The following is a 17,925-nucleotide window of genomic DNA, read 5'->3' as shown; positions in this document are numbered from 1 at the left end:
ATACATTGTGAAAGGATTTCTCCCATTGACTTAACACATCTCATTGACTTAAAAAAAAACAAAAAAAAAATTAAGCATTTCAGAATTGTATATAGTGGCATGATTGCATTTGATAGGAGGGTCTAAAACTTTATTTATTAAAAAAAAAAATCCCTTTGGAGAGGCCAGAGCACACATTTGAAAGGAACCATATCACTTAAAATTTGTAGGTACCTATATTCAATAAAATGTTTTTCTGGTCATGATAAACTCTTGTTTGTCAAGTGGAAGGGTCTTACCAAAGAGGACATACTGGGTTTATGGTGACCTGGAATCACTGAATGTTAATGGGGAAGAACTTTTAGAGTCACATAGTTTATTTCATTTTACAAATGGCAAGCTGGGGCACAGGTACATTAAATGACTTGTTTAAGGGTGCATAGTTACTTACTGGGAAAACCAAGATAAGAACATAGAATGGCATTCATTCTACTCCACTGCTGTTAGTAAGAATTTTCTAGGCAAAGACTCTCTAATATATGCTCAAAAGCCAAGCAAAGGTAACTGGTGGTCATGTAACTATTGATGAAACCAATTCTAAACCTTGTGTCATTTCGTAAAAATTAGAGTTCTTGCTACTTTATCACACTGTCATTAGCAACAGTGGCTGGACCCTATCTTTTTTTTTTTTTTTTTTTTTTGCGATACGCGGGCCTCTAACTATTGTGGCCTCTCCCGTTGCGGAGCACAGGCTCCGGACGCGCAGGCTCAGCAGCCATGGCTCACGGGCCTAGCCGCTCTGCGGCATGTGGGATCTTCCCAGACCGGGGCACGAACCCGTGTCCCCTGCATCGGCAGGCGGACTCTCAACCACTGCGCCACCGGGGAAGGCCTGGACCCTATCTTTTTATACCTTGTTATGTGTTGCCAATGGGCTGCTAATTTACTTGTAGAGGGAAAAGAAAAATGTGTTACCATCGACTTCTCATTTCATATAATTCAGGGTCTCATTTCTTGCAATTTTTAGAAACTCCATTGTGTATGAAATCTACTATAAATATGCTATTGTTGTGAAGGTAGAGATTACTCATTGTTTACATCTCTCAATAGAAATCTTCCAAAATGAAGAGTAAATTCACATGATGAAATTTGCTGTTTTAAATATAGAAGACAGATACACCTAAAAGCTCAACCTAAAATTCCACAATAGGCGATATATCTTATTATTTCTTTGTTTCCATATCTGGAAAGTAGGTCCTATGAAAACTTTTTTGATTTGACAGTATTTAGCATAAAGAAAAGAAGGTTAGAAAGAGTGTTCAGCTATGTAGTCAAAAATGTTAAGCTCAGATTTCAAATAAATCAGTAGATTACTTAAGAAAAAAATTTTTTAAACGACGGCATAGACAGTATCAGGAGAGCATCTGTCACTTCGGTTTTATGGGCCTTTGTTTTTCCATTTGTATGAGGCAGGTACACCAAATAATTTCTAGAATTATTTATTGTTCAGAATTCTTTTGAATTTCTATTTATCCCTTTCTCCTTGTTTATAAGACACTGCTTGATAATCAGTCAGGAAATGATCATTTATTATGTCCTGACTACGTCTAGCACTTGCCTAGACCTTATTGTCAGAATATAATCTGAATCTCTTCTTCTAGAATCAAAGCCTTATTTTGTAAATTCCTCAGAAAGCAGTTAAAAGATGTCAGCTGCCTTATGTATATATACTGTGTTTGAGTTATCTGGCCTTATACAGAGGGTGTTATCCCTAACAAGCAGAAAGTATAATGTAGCACTGACAATCAGAATCTAATGGCGAGTGGTAAGGAAAACATCTGCTTTTCCAGGTTTGGTTCTTATCACCATATGGATGAAGTTGCTTCTGCACCTCATGAACGCTTATTACATACTGCTTTACTAAATTATTGTGAAATCATCTTGCTTATGTTTTCCTTATTTTCTCTGATACTTTGGCAAGGTGTTTGCTTCAAAAGTTGGGTCAAAGCATTTTTATCTCACTTTTGCCTCAGTTTCTTTATCTCTGAAATACACTAGTTAGGCCACATTGGAGAAATGACTATACAATAAATGGACCACTGCTGCATCTTCCCATGCTACTGGCAGGCAACAGTAATTCTCCATGGTGTTCCCTTCCACTGAGCATGTGCCTTCTGAGCCTATTCTTCAATATTAAGTCTTTGATGTTGAGGTTTCATTCCCCACAGTCCTTAAACCCTCTTTTCTGAGGCCACCATTTCTGAGGCTTAAACACTGAAGGGGCATTTAAAACCTGATTATTATCATCTTTATCCATTCAATAAATATTTATTGAGTGCCTACATTGTATTAGGCTCTGTGCTAGGAAATGTAGCACAAAATAGATTCTGCTGTCATGGAGTTTGCAGTCTCCAGACAATAACAATGTTAACAGAACTAATAATTATTTCTGTGATAAATAGTATAAAATAAATGTGTATTGTGATCAAGAAGACTGATGGGAGCACCTACAAGTTTTGATAAGGGCTTCAAGAAAGGCCCTAGGAACCGATATTTATGCTGAGATGTAGGGGATAAATAAAACCAGCCACGGGGAATTCCCTGGCGGTCCAGTGGTTAGGACTCGGCACTTTCAGTGCCGAGGACCAGGGTTCGATCCCTGGTTGGGGAACTAAGATCCCACAAGCTGTGAGGCATGGCCAAAAAAATAAATAAATAAAAATCCTATATTTAAAAAATAAAACCAGCTATGCTAAAAACCAAGGGGAGAGTAACCCAGGCAGAAAAAAGAGCATGTGCAAAGGCTCTGAGGTGGAAAACAGCTTACTTGTTTTTCTTTAAATTTCAGTTTTCTTATATGAGACATTATTTGTTTTCTCCTCACTGTTGATTTTCTTCAGGATGACAATGTGCCTAGTTAAAAATATTTTTCCCCAGCCTCCTTTGCAGTTAGCATTGGTCATGTGACACAGCTTTAATTAATAAGATGTGAGAAGATACCTGTTAGGTCTTTAGAGAAAGATTTTACTTTTTTGACACAGGCACTACTCTTTTCTTCTTTTCCCACTATTCCTCTTCATCTTGAAAGCAGAGGCAATGGCTGGAGTTGCAACAACCATTCTGTCATCAGGAAGAATTTCTAAGGACGTCTTAAGACAGCATCCTTGTAAAGATGCTGAACTAACCAGCAATTAACCAACAGTCACTTACCTTCATATATCTTGTATAAAAATATAAACTCCTCTTTTTTAAGCTATACTCACTGCTTAAAAGTGAGTGAGCTAACTAATATACTAAACATAAAATTAATTGTCTAAAACAATATATTTTTGAAGCCAAAAGGAGGTACTATTAATTATACCAGGATTTAGTCATGAATCAGTACTGTTTCAGGCAAACTATGATGTATGATATCCCTAACTATAAGATTATTTTGTGGATTAGATGAGCTGATGCATATACAAATATTTAGTACACTGCCTGGCATACAAGTAACACATAATACATAATATTATCGTTAAAAATGGAACCGGTAATCAGAAAAAAATAATAGTTCATGGTATAGAACATACATTAAATTGGGGAAGAAAATGGATAGGAGGGAGTTATCATCAAAGGCCTGTTTAGCTGACAGTTTTTGAAGTAGTCTACCCTTGGGTTTCAGTATAGAATGAGATTTATAAATACAGAAAGTTGTCTTTCCATGACTAGCGCTGCTAGGAACCCGAAGGCCCTTTGCTATTTTCTTTGCTTGCTGTCTTCCTACACTACCACTATTTTTCTTCTGTGAATCATACCTTCACCAAAATAGTTGCTCAGATTGCCTGTCTAGTGAGAACAGAAAGCTGGTTAGGTTAGTCAAGAGGTTGACTCAGTCCTTATACGTAACTCCCCTGCAGGAAACCAGGAATACATTATTCCTCCTCACTTTATGCATGCACACTATAATCAAAAGCAGAAAAGCAGAGGAAGACAAGAGAACCTAACTCTGCTGACCACCGTTCTCTGGGCTCCTGTAACGTGTGCGCCTGCATATTTTCAAGTAGCAGAAACCCTGAAAGTTATCATAAAGGTGATTTATCTAAGATAGCTTCAAAAGCATTCATATATACATGAACTTCATGAGATATCCAAACATATCTAGAACTGTTTTAAGACTATAATTAGAGTAAATTCTTTTCTAGCATCATCTTTGGGTGTAGGCTTCATTATTAAGAGGACCTAATTATTGTCCTTTGCCACCTACCAATATTTCCATTTGATAAACAAGTCAAATTATTCTTAAGAACAAACCAATGTCAGTAATGATATAAAATAAACACAGTGACCTCCATTTATTGGAAAGAAGATATTATCTATGAGGTATAAGCATCCAAACTCCATTTGGTTTTTTATGAATACTACTTGAACAAAAATAGAATTTTTCCACTAAATAGTTAAATCCCTTCCTTCTAGTTCAACAGATAGGGAATAACCCCTTCCTGAAAAAATATTAAAAAGTGAAGTCAAAGATTATTACTTATAGAAAGCACTTGCAGTAAATCACTGTTTAAATATTCTTGATGTTCTTTATCTGTCTCTTGAACATTCATAACTAACTGGAGGTTTCTTGCTTAAAGACATGCCTCTCATAAAAATAAAAATAAAATAAATTTACTCACAGCTCCCAAATTTTAGTGGGCAGGCATGGGCATCCATAGGGAAATCCTCCAAATGCATTGGACATTCAGCTCTCACCGTCAGCCTTATCGATTAAGGGAAATATGGGATACAAACAAAAGTCCTATAGATTAGATACTTTCTGATAAATACAAGTGGGATGTTATTAACTATAGCAAATATATTAAGAAAGCAGGAGAGACAAACACAAATGGCAATGCTATACCGAACTGTTAATAATCAAACGATCTAAAAAGAATTATTGGACTTCCCTGGTGGCTCAGTGGTTAAGAATCCACCTGCCAGTGCAGGGGACATAGGTTCGAGCCCTGGTCTGGGAAGATCCCACATGCCGCGGAGCAACTAAGCCTGTGCACCACAACTACTGAGCCTGCGCTCTAGAGCCCACGAGCCACAACTATGGAGCCCATGAGCCACAACTACTGAAGCCCACGCGCCTAGAGCCCATGCTCCACAACAAAGACAAGCCACCACAATGAGAAGCCTGAGCACCACAACGAAGAGTAGCCCCTGCTCACCGCGACTAGAGAAAGGCTGTGCGCAGCAACGAAGACCCAATGCAGCCAAAAATAAATAAATAAAATTTAAAAAATAAAATAAAAAATATAAAGAATTATTTACAACAATGACTGGATTCTATCCATTTTTTTGTCTGTTTTGAGAAAATAGGTGACACCTGATTTTGTATGATGGGCCAAAGATTACCAAAGATTACCAAAAGATAATTACCAAAGATTACCAAAGTTTTCCAAAATAGGCATCATCAACTAATCCACCTACCAGAGCAAATCCTTTGAGAATAAAATGGGATGTAAGCAAATAAATACTTGCAATAATACTAATTCATCCTTGGTTGAGAAGACATGGATAACAAGGAAGAGAGGCAAATTTCTCCATTCCTAAGTGCATCTCTCCCCACCCCCTTCCCTAATATAGCACCAAATGCATAAGACAACAAAGGAATAGGTGAGGGAGGAACTGTCCTCAGGTTCTGTGAAGCTGACATTCACTTAAAGTCTCCTTTATAAGTGATTTCACTATATTCCAACCATTTAGTTTTACCTACAAATCTACTGCCTAATTGAAGCCAGTACTCTGCTGAGCTTCTTTTTAGTCCCTATGTTATGGGAATGTGAATGTGAATTCTATTTATGTTTTAAAAAGGGTAGTCAAGAAAGGAATTCACTGAAATATATTTGAAGTCATTTGGTGGAACTATGGAAAATTTACACCCAAATTCCTCACATAATTTTCAGGAGATATATTTACCCATATTATTAAGTAACTCTAATGTGGCAAGATGGCTTTATAACAAGTAAAATCATGAAGTGATTACAATATTAATTAAAGTAAATATGAAATGTGTAAATTAATGATTACACTCTTATACTTAAGTCAAACTATTCAGGGAAGTGGTAACACATTAGCAAAGGTGATGAGAAATTTAGGAGAAGGGGGATATAGGTTAGTTACTGAGAAAGAATATTACACAAATCAGGAACTATTAACTGATAAACTGTTCAGTATACACAAATCCCTCCTTAGATAATTAGCAGCTGGCAGGAAAGGATACTAGATTTAGGCTCAAAAACAAGTGTAAGGTATTTTACAAGGGGAGAATATTTCAAATTTCAAATATAAATAGATCCTGCTTAGATGATCTGGAAAGTTCTCAACACATCTGTCCACTGATCCTCTACTTTCTCTCTTTTCTGGAATTTTCATTCTTTCAGTCCTATTACACTTTTACTAGTTGAGTCCAACATCTATCTAAAGTGGCTCTTAAAGCAGTTTTTCTTTCATTTGGGTATAAAAAGCTAGGAATTCTGGCAGCTTTCTCCAAAGTCAAAATATCACTCTACTCCCACTCGAAACACAATCCGCCAAGTCTAGGGGTTGCCTTTATTACCTTTTCATACCAAAGGAATAATTGGATGGTCTAAATTACCAAGTGCTGGCCAGATCTATAAAAACAACATTCCAACAAGTCATCTGGATATGAAAAAACTGCATCTCTTCAGAATGAGTCCTAGATAATTTTTTTAATATTTTATTTATTTATGTATTTATTTTATATTTTGGCTGTGTCAGGTCTTAGTTGTGGTACACAGCATCTTCATTGCGGCATGTGGGATCTTTCGCTGCAGTTCGTGGGCTTCTCTCTAGTTGTGGCGTGCGGGCTTTGTAGTTTGCGACACACAGGCTCTCTAGCTGAGGTGTGCGAGCTCAGTAGTTGTGGCGCACTGGTTTAGTGGTCCCGCAGCATGTGCAATGTTAGTTCTCCGACCAGGGATTGAACCCATGTCCCCTGCATTGGAAGGTGGATTCTCTACCACTGGACCACCAGGGAAGTCGCAAGTCCTGGATAATTCTTAATTTCTCATAAAATAGGAATGTTTTTAAACAACTTTTTTTCTAAAAATATTCAAACCTTTATTCAATTCATGTTTCTTTCATTCATCCATAAATGAATGATTGGTATCCAGATTCTGGGCTTACAGTAATCTCAAAATGGGGAAAATGTTTATGGAGCAAAAATATATATGTAGTCTTCAGTTTAAGCAAAATTAAGAATATTTATATTCTCAGTCTAATTAACATCATTGTGAATTAATATACTTCTTCAAAATGTATACTTCCACATGAATTTATATATAAAAATTTTGAACTTTTTCTATTTTCTGGTTTTTTTCTCCTTTTTAAATAGAAATATTTTCAGATATATACCATGAGATAACTTCTAGAAATTTAATCTAGACCTTACTGGAATGCAGGAATCCACGAGGTTAATAGTAGGGAGAAGTCCTCTATTGAATTAGAACATATATATATTGCATTACTTATACATTGTAATTTTTTTTTCATTTTGTCTAATCATTTTACTTAACGCTTTAATACTTGCATAATATTTCAGCCAGTTTAGTTTTCATAGTAGAATAATTATTAAAGTTGAAAAACAGGGAAAACAGGAAACCAGATGCTCTACAATGGCCCATCAGCGTGTTGACTGCCTACACATGAAAGAGAAGGTCTAGAAAAACTCACGAACGGAAACACAGTCATCCTTACCTCATGGTGTACAACAAGGTCCCATCCTCTGTGATCCGTAGGAGCTTGTTGGGCATGGTCATGTTGTGCGCCACTGATTTCTTTCCATTGTGGAAAAAGGTATCCGGAGTCCAGATTTTACTTGCCATTAGGTTATTTAACCGGAGTACCGTCATGGGTCCTTTAAATTTTAACCTTTCATCCTTCCAGCTTTGACGGAAGAATACATCTATTGTATATTCCTAGGTAATTTTGGAAAATGGCAAAGAGTTCACTGTGCTGTATTTTGCAATGCAAATGGTCTACACAGACGATGCATAATTTTTGCAACTTTAGAAGCAAAATATGACCTAGATGATATTCCTAGAAGTAAACTTGTGGTGGCCTGTACATATTGGTATCAGGTGAATCGTTGGTTGACATAATCACTTGAAAAATATCTAAATGCCTGAATTACTTTTTGGTGAGAAAACTTCTGCTGAGTATCTCCTCAGACATGTGAAAGGAAACTAGCACCCTATTCCCACCACCACCTGCACCACAGCAGTACTCGAAGAGATAGAATATATTGCAAGTGAAAACAAAACTCATGTTACAGATTATTACATACAGGAAAATGTTTAAGTTAGGCAATCCTAGTTATAAAAATAAAGCATTTGGGGGGCCCTCTTATGGTTTCTGAAAACCCCACACCCAGTCCCAAGACATCCTTGGTGCTAATGTGAATGTGATAATCCCATCTTCTTTTTGGCTAAGTGAACATTTTTTTTCCACAAATAATGTATATAGATTTTCAGTTCTACACAGTGAAGAAGATTATGAAAATAAGAAATTGTTTCAGGTAATTTGCATACTTTCCAAGAAAAAAAGAAAAGAATGCAGAATATGCGGGTGTGTGTGAGTGTGTGCTTGTGAGTATATATATGTGTGTGTATGAGACACAGGAGAAATGTGTGAAGCTCATCATCATTCACAGCCAGGGAATCTATTTATTTGAATAAGCACAGCATTCCTCATGGCAATACCCAGAGACAAACATCTGCTAATCTGAAAACAAGCAATGTGATTTACCAGCTCCTAAAATTGAAAGGGGTAATAATATCCATCTTCTTTGCAGGACTTGCTACACTGACACTAAAATTGGAAGTCAATGGTTTGAAATAAAGATTACCACATTCTCCATTAATCTTAGAATGCTCCAAACTGGAAGGAAGACTAACTTGAAAACATCATGCTCTGTTTTCTTAATCCCCTAAACCCTGATGCATCAGAAAGCTGTTTTTTAAAATCTTTTATACGTATCGTCTTTAGCACATGCACAATAGTGTCTGTGTTCAGGCTTTTTGTGCATGAATTTTACGACCTGTCTCTTTCCCGGGGTTAATGCAAGTTTGGGTAAAGACTGAATGAAGATTTTCAAAGCACACATTTGACATTGCTGAGCCCTTACTGATCAGGTAACTAAGAATTATTATTGGTTAGTCTATAATGTACGAGCCATAGTGGTAAGTGCGATTGAGATAGAAAAAAAAAAAAATGTGTAACAGGACACCAGTCTATCTTTGCAGGCAGGAGAAGTTACTTTGTTTGTTTTCTCTGTCTGGAAGTGTCAGATGAGAGGCACTGGGATACCTGGCATAGGAATTTACTTAGACACATTTATTAAGCATCTGTTAAATTCGACAGAGGGAGAAACTGTTTGGACTTGGAAGCTATAGGAAAAACTTGTGGAGGAGTAAACTGGTTTAGAATAGTATTTTTCTTGAGGAGAGAAATGAGGGGGGTGCCTGTGGATTATATCAGGAAAAGATCCAGAGTAGCAGTGCTTGCTAGGGAAGCAGAGCGTATGGGTTTACTCTGGGCTGTGCATGTTCTCTTCTCTGGACAATAGACAAGCTTCTGAGATAGGGCTATGATAATGATGCTATTTCTATTACTCAGGAATCAGCGCTCTATAGTTTATGCAACTGAACAACTTTAGCCTGGTCAGCAGTGGAGGCAACAGTCTCTCGTAAACCAAGGTTCCAAGGATGTCTAAACTGACCATATCCCCATGAATCTGAAACATTTGTTCACTTGTTGCTTGCTCCAAGGAGATTTTTGAATCTAAAATAAATGTTACATATAAAATAAACTTAAACTATATTTATCATCAAGCGTTTGACAAGATATATCCCAAAGGCAAAGATTCCAAAAAATTATGTCAAAACTTGCCAAGGTCCTAAGGTTTACAAGTTTATCATATTTACAGCTAGCTTTATTTACCTGTGATAATGGTGGACAATGAAATCCCCAAATTCATTTAAGATACTCTCTTTTCGAATACCTAGTTACACAAGCATGCGTGTGCACACACACACACACAGACACACACACACACACACACGCAAGTACAAGGGGCAAAATTAACTGGATTAGCTTTCATTTCCATGATTTCCTCTGTTAGAAGTGGAAATGAAAACTGATATAAAGCAGTTGATCATGATCACCTCTTGCCTAAAAAAGAGTGTATTTGGTCTCCCATATCCTGAGAATGGCCCCTGCAATATTGCCATGGTAGCAGCATGCAGCTCCCAGCAGCTACTTGTATAGTGTGACCTCTCCCCATGGTTGAAATTCATTAGACCAAGCTGGGCCAGAGCCCCTTCTTTAGGAAGTTGGAACAAGAAGGAGAGGGTAGAGCCAGAGCATAATGGTTACACATGTAAATTCTAAGTCTGCTAACTAGAACTGAATCGTCCCTCTGCCAGATGAACGGCCTTAGGTCATTTTCTTATTTTCTCTAATGCCCTAGTTGCCAATTTATAAAGTGGGGATCATGGAAATACTTATTTCACTTTGCTGTTGTGAGAAGTGTCAACACAAGTGAACAGCTTACAAGAATGTCTAGAGCAGCGGTCTCCAACCTTTTTGGCACCCAGGGGCCGGTTTCGTGGAAGACGATGTTTCCATGGACCGGGGCGGTGGGCAGAGGGGTTGGTTCAGGAGGTAATGCGAGTGATGGTTCAGGCGAGAATGGGAGCGATGCGGAGCGGCAGATGAAGCTCCGCTCGCTTGCCCGCTGCTCACCTATGCCGCTTGGTTTCTAACAGGCCACGGACTGGTAGTGGTCCATGGCCCGGGGGTTGGGGACCCCTAGTCTAGAACACAGAAGTTCTCAGTAAACATTAAAAGTTATTGTCTCTCTCTCTCTTTTTTTTTAATCAACACAAATTTATATTAGATTTCTAGGTAGCTGGGAATGGAAAAAGTGCAATTTCTTTGGAAGGGTGGTAGGACAGAAAACCTGAAGAAAGTGAGAAAGTGGTCATAACTAAGCAAAACAAAAAAAGGAGGCAAAACAGAAGACTCCACAGAAAAGTGCCTGAACAAATAAGAAGCTCTGGTGAACACTTTGTTCAGGGTTCAGTGTTCTAGCCCACACCACTTGAGTGAAAATTCTCTCCAAGTTACCCTGTTGAATAGAGTAGGACCCTAGAGAATATGAGCCTTTTTCTGAAGACTGGGACAAAACATCCATTATATTCCTAAATAAATATTGTACTGTAGCGTTCCCGCTTGCACCGTTTATTACTGTCTGTGTGTGCTTTGATTTAATACATTTTAAGCGCTATGGAAAACAGGGCTGTATGATTGTGCTGCCTGGATATTTCTGTCAGAACCTAGTGCCCTGGGAATGTGAGGTTTGATTGCCAATTAATGGTTTTTAAAATAAAGTTAAGGAGTTGTCCTAATTTTGTTTTCTATTCCAGATGAAGTCAAATGCCTTGGGAGCTATGGAGTCTCTAAGGACGGACAGGCTGAGTTCAAGTTGCTACCTAGCTGGGTCACTTTTCTCCTCTGGAAAATGTGGATAATAATAACACTTAGCTAAAATGTGGGCAGGAGGATTAGAAGAAATATGATCTATAAAACCCTTAGCACAGTGCCTAACATATTGTAGCATTCAATCGTGTTGAATGTTGTTATGGTTATTATTATTAATTAGATATTTTATCAGCGCTCAGTTTAAAAACTACATTTCATGTCTTGAAAAATAGCTTTGTCATTCTGCCTTTTAATTTTGATAGCCTCTAAATCATACTGCTCTTTCTTACGGATAATTCCCCAGTAATGTAGTTTAAATGATTAATCTCAAAGTGGTAAGGTACAGTTTCTGCTTGTCACTTAGGAAACCGGTTGCAGGCCTATGGCTAATTTGATCCCTTGATAGAACAATTCAGATATTGTCTTGTTCAAGAGTTTTAGGCAAAACGGTATCACTGGTTTAGACTCCGTTCCCTTCTTCCTACCTGATATTTGATCAAAGGCCATAAATAAAAAGTGATTCATGATAATCTTAGGGTTAATGGTGTATCCAAAATCCTAGAGTGCATCTTTTGTCTAAGACAAAAGACATCATTGGTTCCTAAGATCATACTTAATCTGAACCAATAACTCAAAGGTATACCAAATATTTTTAAGAGAAAACTTTTTGATTGCATATGGCTTTATTTGGGCACTGTCCCTAACAACTTCTATCGAGCATCTACTCTTTGTGAGACATCATGCTAGGTGCCAGAGATAGAGAGAGAAAAGTTATTTATTATTATTATTAGGAGTAATATCATTATCAGTATGTGCTCTTTGTAATGCTTCATCCCCTCTCTTAGTGTTTCCATCTATGAGAAGAGAGCTTCACCAGTGTAAAACTTCTGAAAGTTCTCCTTTATCTCACACTCTTCTATTTGGGGAGGGGAGAGAGGAGGAATAATTTAATTCGACAGGAGAATTTGCAAGGAGAAATCAATCTTGCCTATCTCAGCCTCTTCCTCTTGTCTTCTGCATTTTGGATGCTGGCTGTCCATTAGACTCACAAATGCAGCTGTGTTCCTCTATGCTAGAAGTTTTACACGGACAGTCTACACCCTCGCAGAGGGAAACCAACTCTGCCTGCTGATGGGGTGGGTTAATCTGACTGGTTGTTTACTCTCTGGAAACTCACTTGTCTGCAGATATAAGCCACCTTTTGCAATACCATCATTATTAGTAATAAAGATGATATTCTCATTTTCCATATCCCTTACACTGCAGCCTTATTTCTCAAAAGGCTCAAGATTCAGGTAAGAAAGAGGGTGTTATTTACTGAGTTTCAGAAGACCTTAATTTTTAAAAGATAATATAGACTCCTCAGCCTTTCACCAAATAAGTAGAAATTCAACAGTTACTGTAAAACAGCAATGCACTGTTACTGTGAGGGATGCAAAACAAGAGTGCCTTTATGTTTTTTGGCGTCACTTTAGGAAAATAAGATATTTATGTAAGATAAATAACTTTACAAAGCAGTGTGCAAAAGCTAAATTGTACCTTACAGTCAATAAATGTGATTATAATGCAGAAAGGAAAAGTTAACTTGTTATTGGATTAATTAAAAAAAGAAGTTTTCATCAAGCATTTGGGTCCTGATTAGGGCTTTTGTGGAAATACAGAATTTAGATGGGTGGAGAGTAGAGGAAATTTCCACAAAGAGTGCATGGCTTGATAAAGGGTTCAGAGGCAAAATAATAATAGCTACCATTTATTGAGCACCATCAATAGACCATTATTTACATATCTCATTTAAAATTCCTAACAGTCTTACAAGGATAGGTAATTATAATAATATACTCACTTTAGAGACTTTGAGCCTTACAGCCTTAACTGATTTGCCCAAGGTCATGCTGCTGTTAGTGAGGAATTTGAATTCAGCCAGCCTGAATCCTAGAGCCAGTCCTGCTAACCCCCAGTGTTATGCCTCACAGAAAGTAGTACTAACGTGAATGACTAAATAGTAAATATTGGGAACAAGTGAGGTCTAGTGGTAAATCGTGTATGGATTGTATGGGATACAGGCAGAGGAGTTTAAATTTGACCTTAAACTTGACTAGGATCTATTAAATGTTCCTGATTAGAAAAGTAGCATGAGAGAATAGGGTGGTGGGAAGACTGAGTTCCAATATGGGAGAATCACAGTAGGTCCTCAGACCGCAATCAATTTAGCAAAAATAATTGTATCACACAGTATTTCAATAAAGTGGTCTACGGACTGACCACAATGACAAAATGAATTGCCAGAGGAATAAATCCACAATTATGGCTAACTTTTATATTTCTATTTCTTACATAGTAATAATGGCTGACATTTGTTGAGTGCTCATGATACGCCAATGATTTTTAAGTGCTTTTCATGTATTAATTTGTTTAATACTTGTTATAACCCTATGAAGTATTATTATTATTACTCCCATTTTACACATGAAGAAACTGAGGCAGAGACATATTAAGCAACTTCCCCAAGGATACACTCTTATAAATGGAGGAGCTGGGATTATAGACCCAGGCATTCTGGTTCAGAGATCTGTATTCTTACCTAGCACTCTGCTGTCTCTCATATGCTCCACTGACTCTAATTTGTACAGTTGGTGCATTTCATAACCTCTCTTAGGCATAAAGTATCTAATTATCCTAAGCCAGCATTTCCCAATGTATGCCTCACAGAATGTCAACAAGTACCACTTGAAGTAAAGGGTTTTGGACAAATATGATTGGAACACACTAGATTAAATGCAGTTAAACAGTTTACCTTACCTCAGGACTGGTCAGAGCTTTAACCCTGCCAGGCTGGGTGCCCTGTGAATTTCCACACTTTGGGAAATGCTGGTCTAAATGGATATTTTCTGTAACTTTTATTCTGAATCTTCTGAGTTACTATGAAACCAGAAGACTTTAATGTTAAGGTGGTATCAACAAAAAGGCATTTCAAAAATAGTATTTAATTAATATATCTTCAAAATATCCATAACGATGAATCTTCATGGCCTCTTTATGATTTTTTGCTTATACAGGAGCTTGGCTGTTATGAGTTCAGAAATATTATACAATATCTGCAGAGCTCTACGGATTTACCAGCTCCCACCAGATAGAAGAGAAACTCATGTTAGTTCATTTGGGTTGGGAAAAGAGAGAACAGGTATGTATTCATTTTATTCTCACTCTTGGTAATAATTTAACGATTGCCTTTTGCAATGAAGCTGAACCTTTCCCACAGGTGTTATTTCATTCTCTGTCTAATTCTGGTCAAGTATTCACTCAGCTTTTAAACACATTTCTCCTTTTTAACCAAAAATAATTCAGCAATTGCAGTGTTTATGGCTGTTTTATAATAGCACTGGCTATCCAGAAACCTAGCATTCTTCAATCAGTATGTCCTCCTAACTAAAATATAAGGTAATTCACAGTACTTGTTTCGCAGAACATAAACCAAGGCAAAGGAATAATTTCAGGGGTGGAACAAAAGAAGACTGCAGTGGTTGATAACCATAAATAGGACTGGTCTGGAAAGTAAATGGGTATTTTCTACTACATGAATATTATATGTATTACATATTACATATTATGCATACAGAGAGACACGAAGATATAGCCAAGGCATCGCGAGCTGCTTCCTAAATACCTAATCTATATTTTTTCTTTCAAAAGTTAAATTTAGAAAATACCCCAGGAAAACCAAAAATGCAGTCACTTACCATATCATGGTCTGAAACAGGTCCGAAACTGGTGACGAAGATGTCAGTCTTCACTTCAGTTACACGCTCTGATGAAGCAAGAAATTGGGACAGTGAATGTCTATCAACAGCCCTTATTAGATCTCACCACCACAAACTCACACCCAAATGGGAAATTTATAGGCTTTGATTAGCAATTTCTAAAATTGGTCCACTGTGTAGTCCTGGTAATTTACTGCTTACACATGAAATTTCACAGTGAATATCTTTCAGTGGAAAAACGGAGCCTAAATATGCCACTTTGGGAGATAGATTTTATGGAGATGTCAGATGATGCTTAATGAATTCTTTAAGAATGGACACACTTTCCTGAGTGATACCAAGCCATTTCATATTATAATAAAAATATGTTAGCATATGGATATGGTTTGAGCTTAAACAGTCTTATACAGCTCGTCAGATGCTCCAGGTACTTAGGCTACTCTTGGGAAGTATATAGTGTACTGTAGTGAGCTTTATTAACTGTCTAAGGACTCAAGGGTATGTTTTATAAATGATTGCTTTCTGGCACTAAATCATAAGTTAATTATCCAAATTACCCCTGGGAAAAAAAATCTGACAACCTATATAAGTTTCTTCAGTTTTGAGGATAAGAAGAACATATGACAGTACAGCAAAAGTTCATTTAATAGATTCCATTTCAAGCTCAATGTGATTTTATGTTATTGGTCTCTGAGGCATATATTTCAACCAATAAAACATATGTATTATAGTTTGGTGACAACTCAACACAGATATTTTCAAGGAAATACAGTCACTCACCAAAAAAAAAAAAAAAAAAAAGAGAGAAAAATATTGCCTGTATAAAAGGAAACAGTTTGTTAAGAGGTGAAAATGAAAAAAGATGACTCTGTTATTTTCAACTTTAGCTCTGAGAAATAACAGTCCAGTATTTTAAGCAATTCATTTCATTTATCAGGACATTTGTATCTTTGGTGTAGGACATTAAAAAGGTGATCCAATACATGCAATAAGAATTATTTTGAAAATCAAAAATTTTATCCCTTAGCAATTCACTTGTAAACAGGTAATACTTTCAGTATAAATTTGGCTCAACAAATGATATAATAATTTTGAGGTGGAGAGAGTCGCCTCAATAACCAATCTAATATTTTTAGGCCATTTCCCCCCCAACAATTTGACTGGCTCCAAAATGCTTAAATGAGCCCCCTGACATAAGAGTTATGTGGGGTACACTGTTTAACGCTTCAAAATAGAGGAGGTAGTTTGAGACAAAGAGAATAGAGATGTGTTTTTAGAACTCATTTCCAACCTCAGCTTTAACATCCAACATCCTGCCACAACTGCGTCGCTTAAGAAGAGCAGCTGTCAGCAATAAGTCTCAGCTGTATTAACCACTTGCCTCTCATACCAGTCCCCCTTCTCACCCCTTCCAGCAGCCACTTCTGCAATGTATACGTCTCTCTATTGCACACTCTCTTTCCATATATATATATATATATATATTTTTTTTTTTTTACTAGACTGATTCTTTTCTTTTTTTGTTGTTTTTGTTTTTTTTGCGGTACGCGGGCCTCTCACTGTTGCAGCCTCTCCCATTGCGGACACAGGCTCCGGACGCGCAGGCTCCGCAGCCATGGCTCACGGGCCTAGCTGCTCCGCGGCATGTGGGATCTTCCCGGACCGGGGCACGAACCCGTGTCCCCTGCATTGGCAGGCGGACTCTCAACCACTGCGCCACCAAGGAAGCCCTGATTCTTTTCTTAGTTTAAATATCTGCTATTTCTTATGACTCCATCAAGAGCTCATACTTTATTAGAATGTCAGGAATGACCTTCAATTAAAAACCATAATGAAAAGAAAATACATGCTATCTAGTCACAAAAGCTAGAATCTGTCTTATTAATTGAGCTCACTTTCATCTTTCTCTTTCAAGATTTCCCCTTCTAGATCAAGCAAAAAACCTCATTTTGTTCCCAAGTTTGAGTTTTGGTTCTCTCCAGATTATAAACTATAAGATTTATGGTGAAAATCTTACAGATTTGAGTGACACTTATGGAATTAAAATTATGTCCTTTCTTTCATTTTTATTTTTACAGCAGAGATCTGTCATTAAATGCATAATCATTTGGGAAATATATACGAATCTCAGTTTGCACACTTGCAAGTGCTTGGTGGTGTGGGATGGTTCTCTTGGACTCCTTTATCACTATTATCCATTTCGGGGGTGTGAGGAGGGTATAATTTCTACACTTTAAGGTAACTCCCCAAGGTAGCTAGCTTTACACAACTTGGCTTACCAGATATTTTAGGGGCAACCAATCTTTTCTTTTTTTTTTTTTTAAATGCTGGAGAGGGTGTGAAGAAAAGGGAACCCTCCTACACTGTCGGTGGGAATGTAAATTGGTACAGCCACAATGAGAACAGTATGGAGATTCCTTAAAAAAACTAAAAATAGAGCTAGCATATGATCCAGCAAAGAAATCCATAATTCAAAAATATACATGCACCCCAATGTTCATAGCAGCACTATTTACAATAGCCAGGACATGGAAGCAACATAAATGTCCATTAGTAGAGGAATGGATAAAGAAGATGTGGTACATATATACAATGGAATATTACTCAGCCATGAAAAGAATGAAATAATGCCATTTGCAGCAACATGGATGGA

General features: G+C 37.2%; 1 protein-coding gene across 1 annotated transcript in view; it reads right to left on the bottom strand.

Annotated features, from left to right (window-relative positions):
- Window positions 1-17,925, bottom strand: part of GABRA1 (gamma-aminobutyric acid type A receptor subunit alpha1) — a gene marked incomplete at both ends in the record, with an annotated part of 54,963 nt that overhangs the window by 23,514 nt on the left and 13,524 nt on the right. The window contains 3 exons of the mRNA XM_082651232.1: window positions 4,641-4,723; window positions 7,729-7,949; window positions 15,252-15,319. Coding sequence (XP_082507358.1) covers window positions 4,641-4,723; window positions 7,729-7,949; window positions 15,252-15,319 — 372 coding nt within the window. The remainder of the gene's footprint in view (window positions 1-4,640; window positions 4,724-7,728; window positions 7,950-15,251; window positions 15,320-17,925) is intronic.

Source organism: Grampus griseus (genome assembly GCF_964374135.1).
Source record: "Grampus griseus genome assembly, chromosome: 3".
Taxonomy (NCBI): Eukaryota; Metazoa; Chordata; class Mammalia; order Artiodactyla; family Delphinidae; genus Grampus; species Grampus griseus.
Note: the sequence above shows the minus strand (reverse complement) of the source record. Positions and strands in the feature narration are given on the sequence as shown.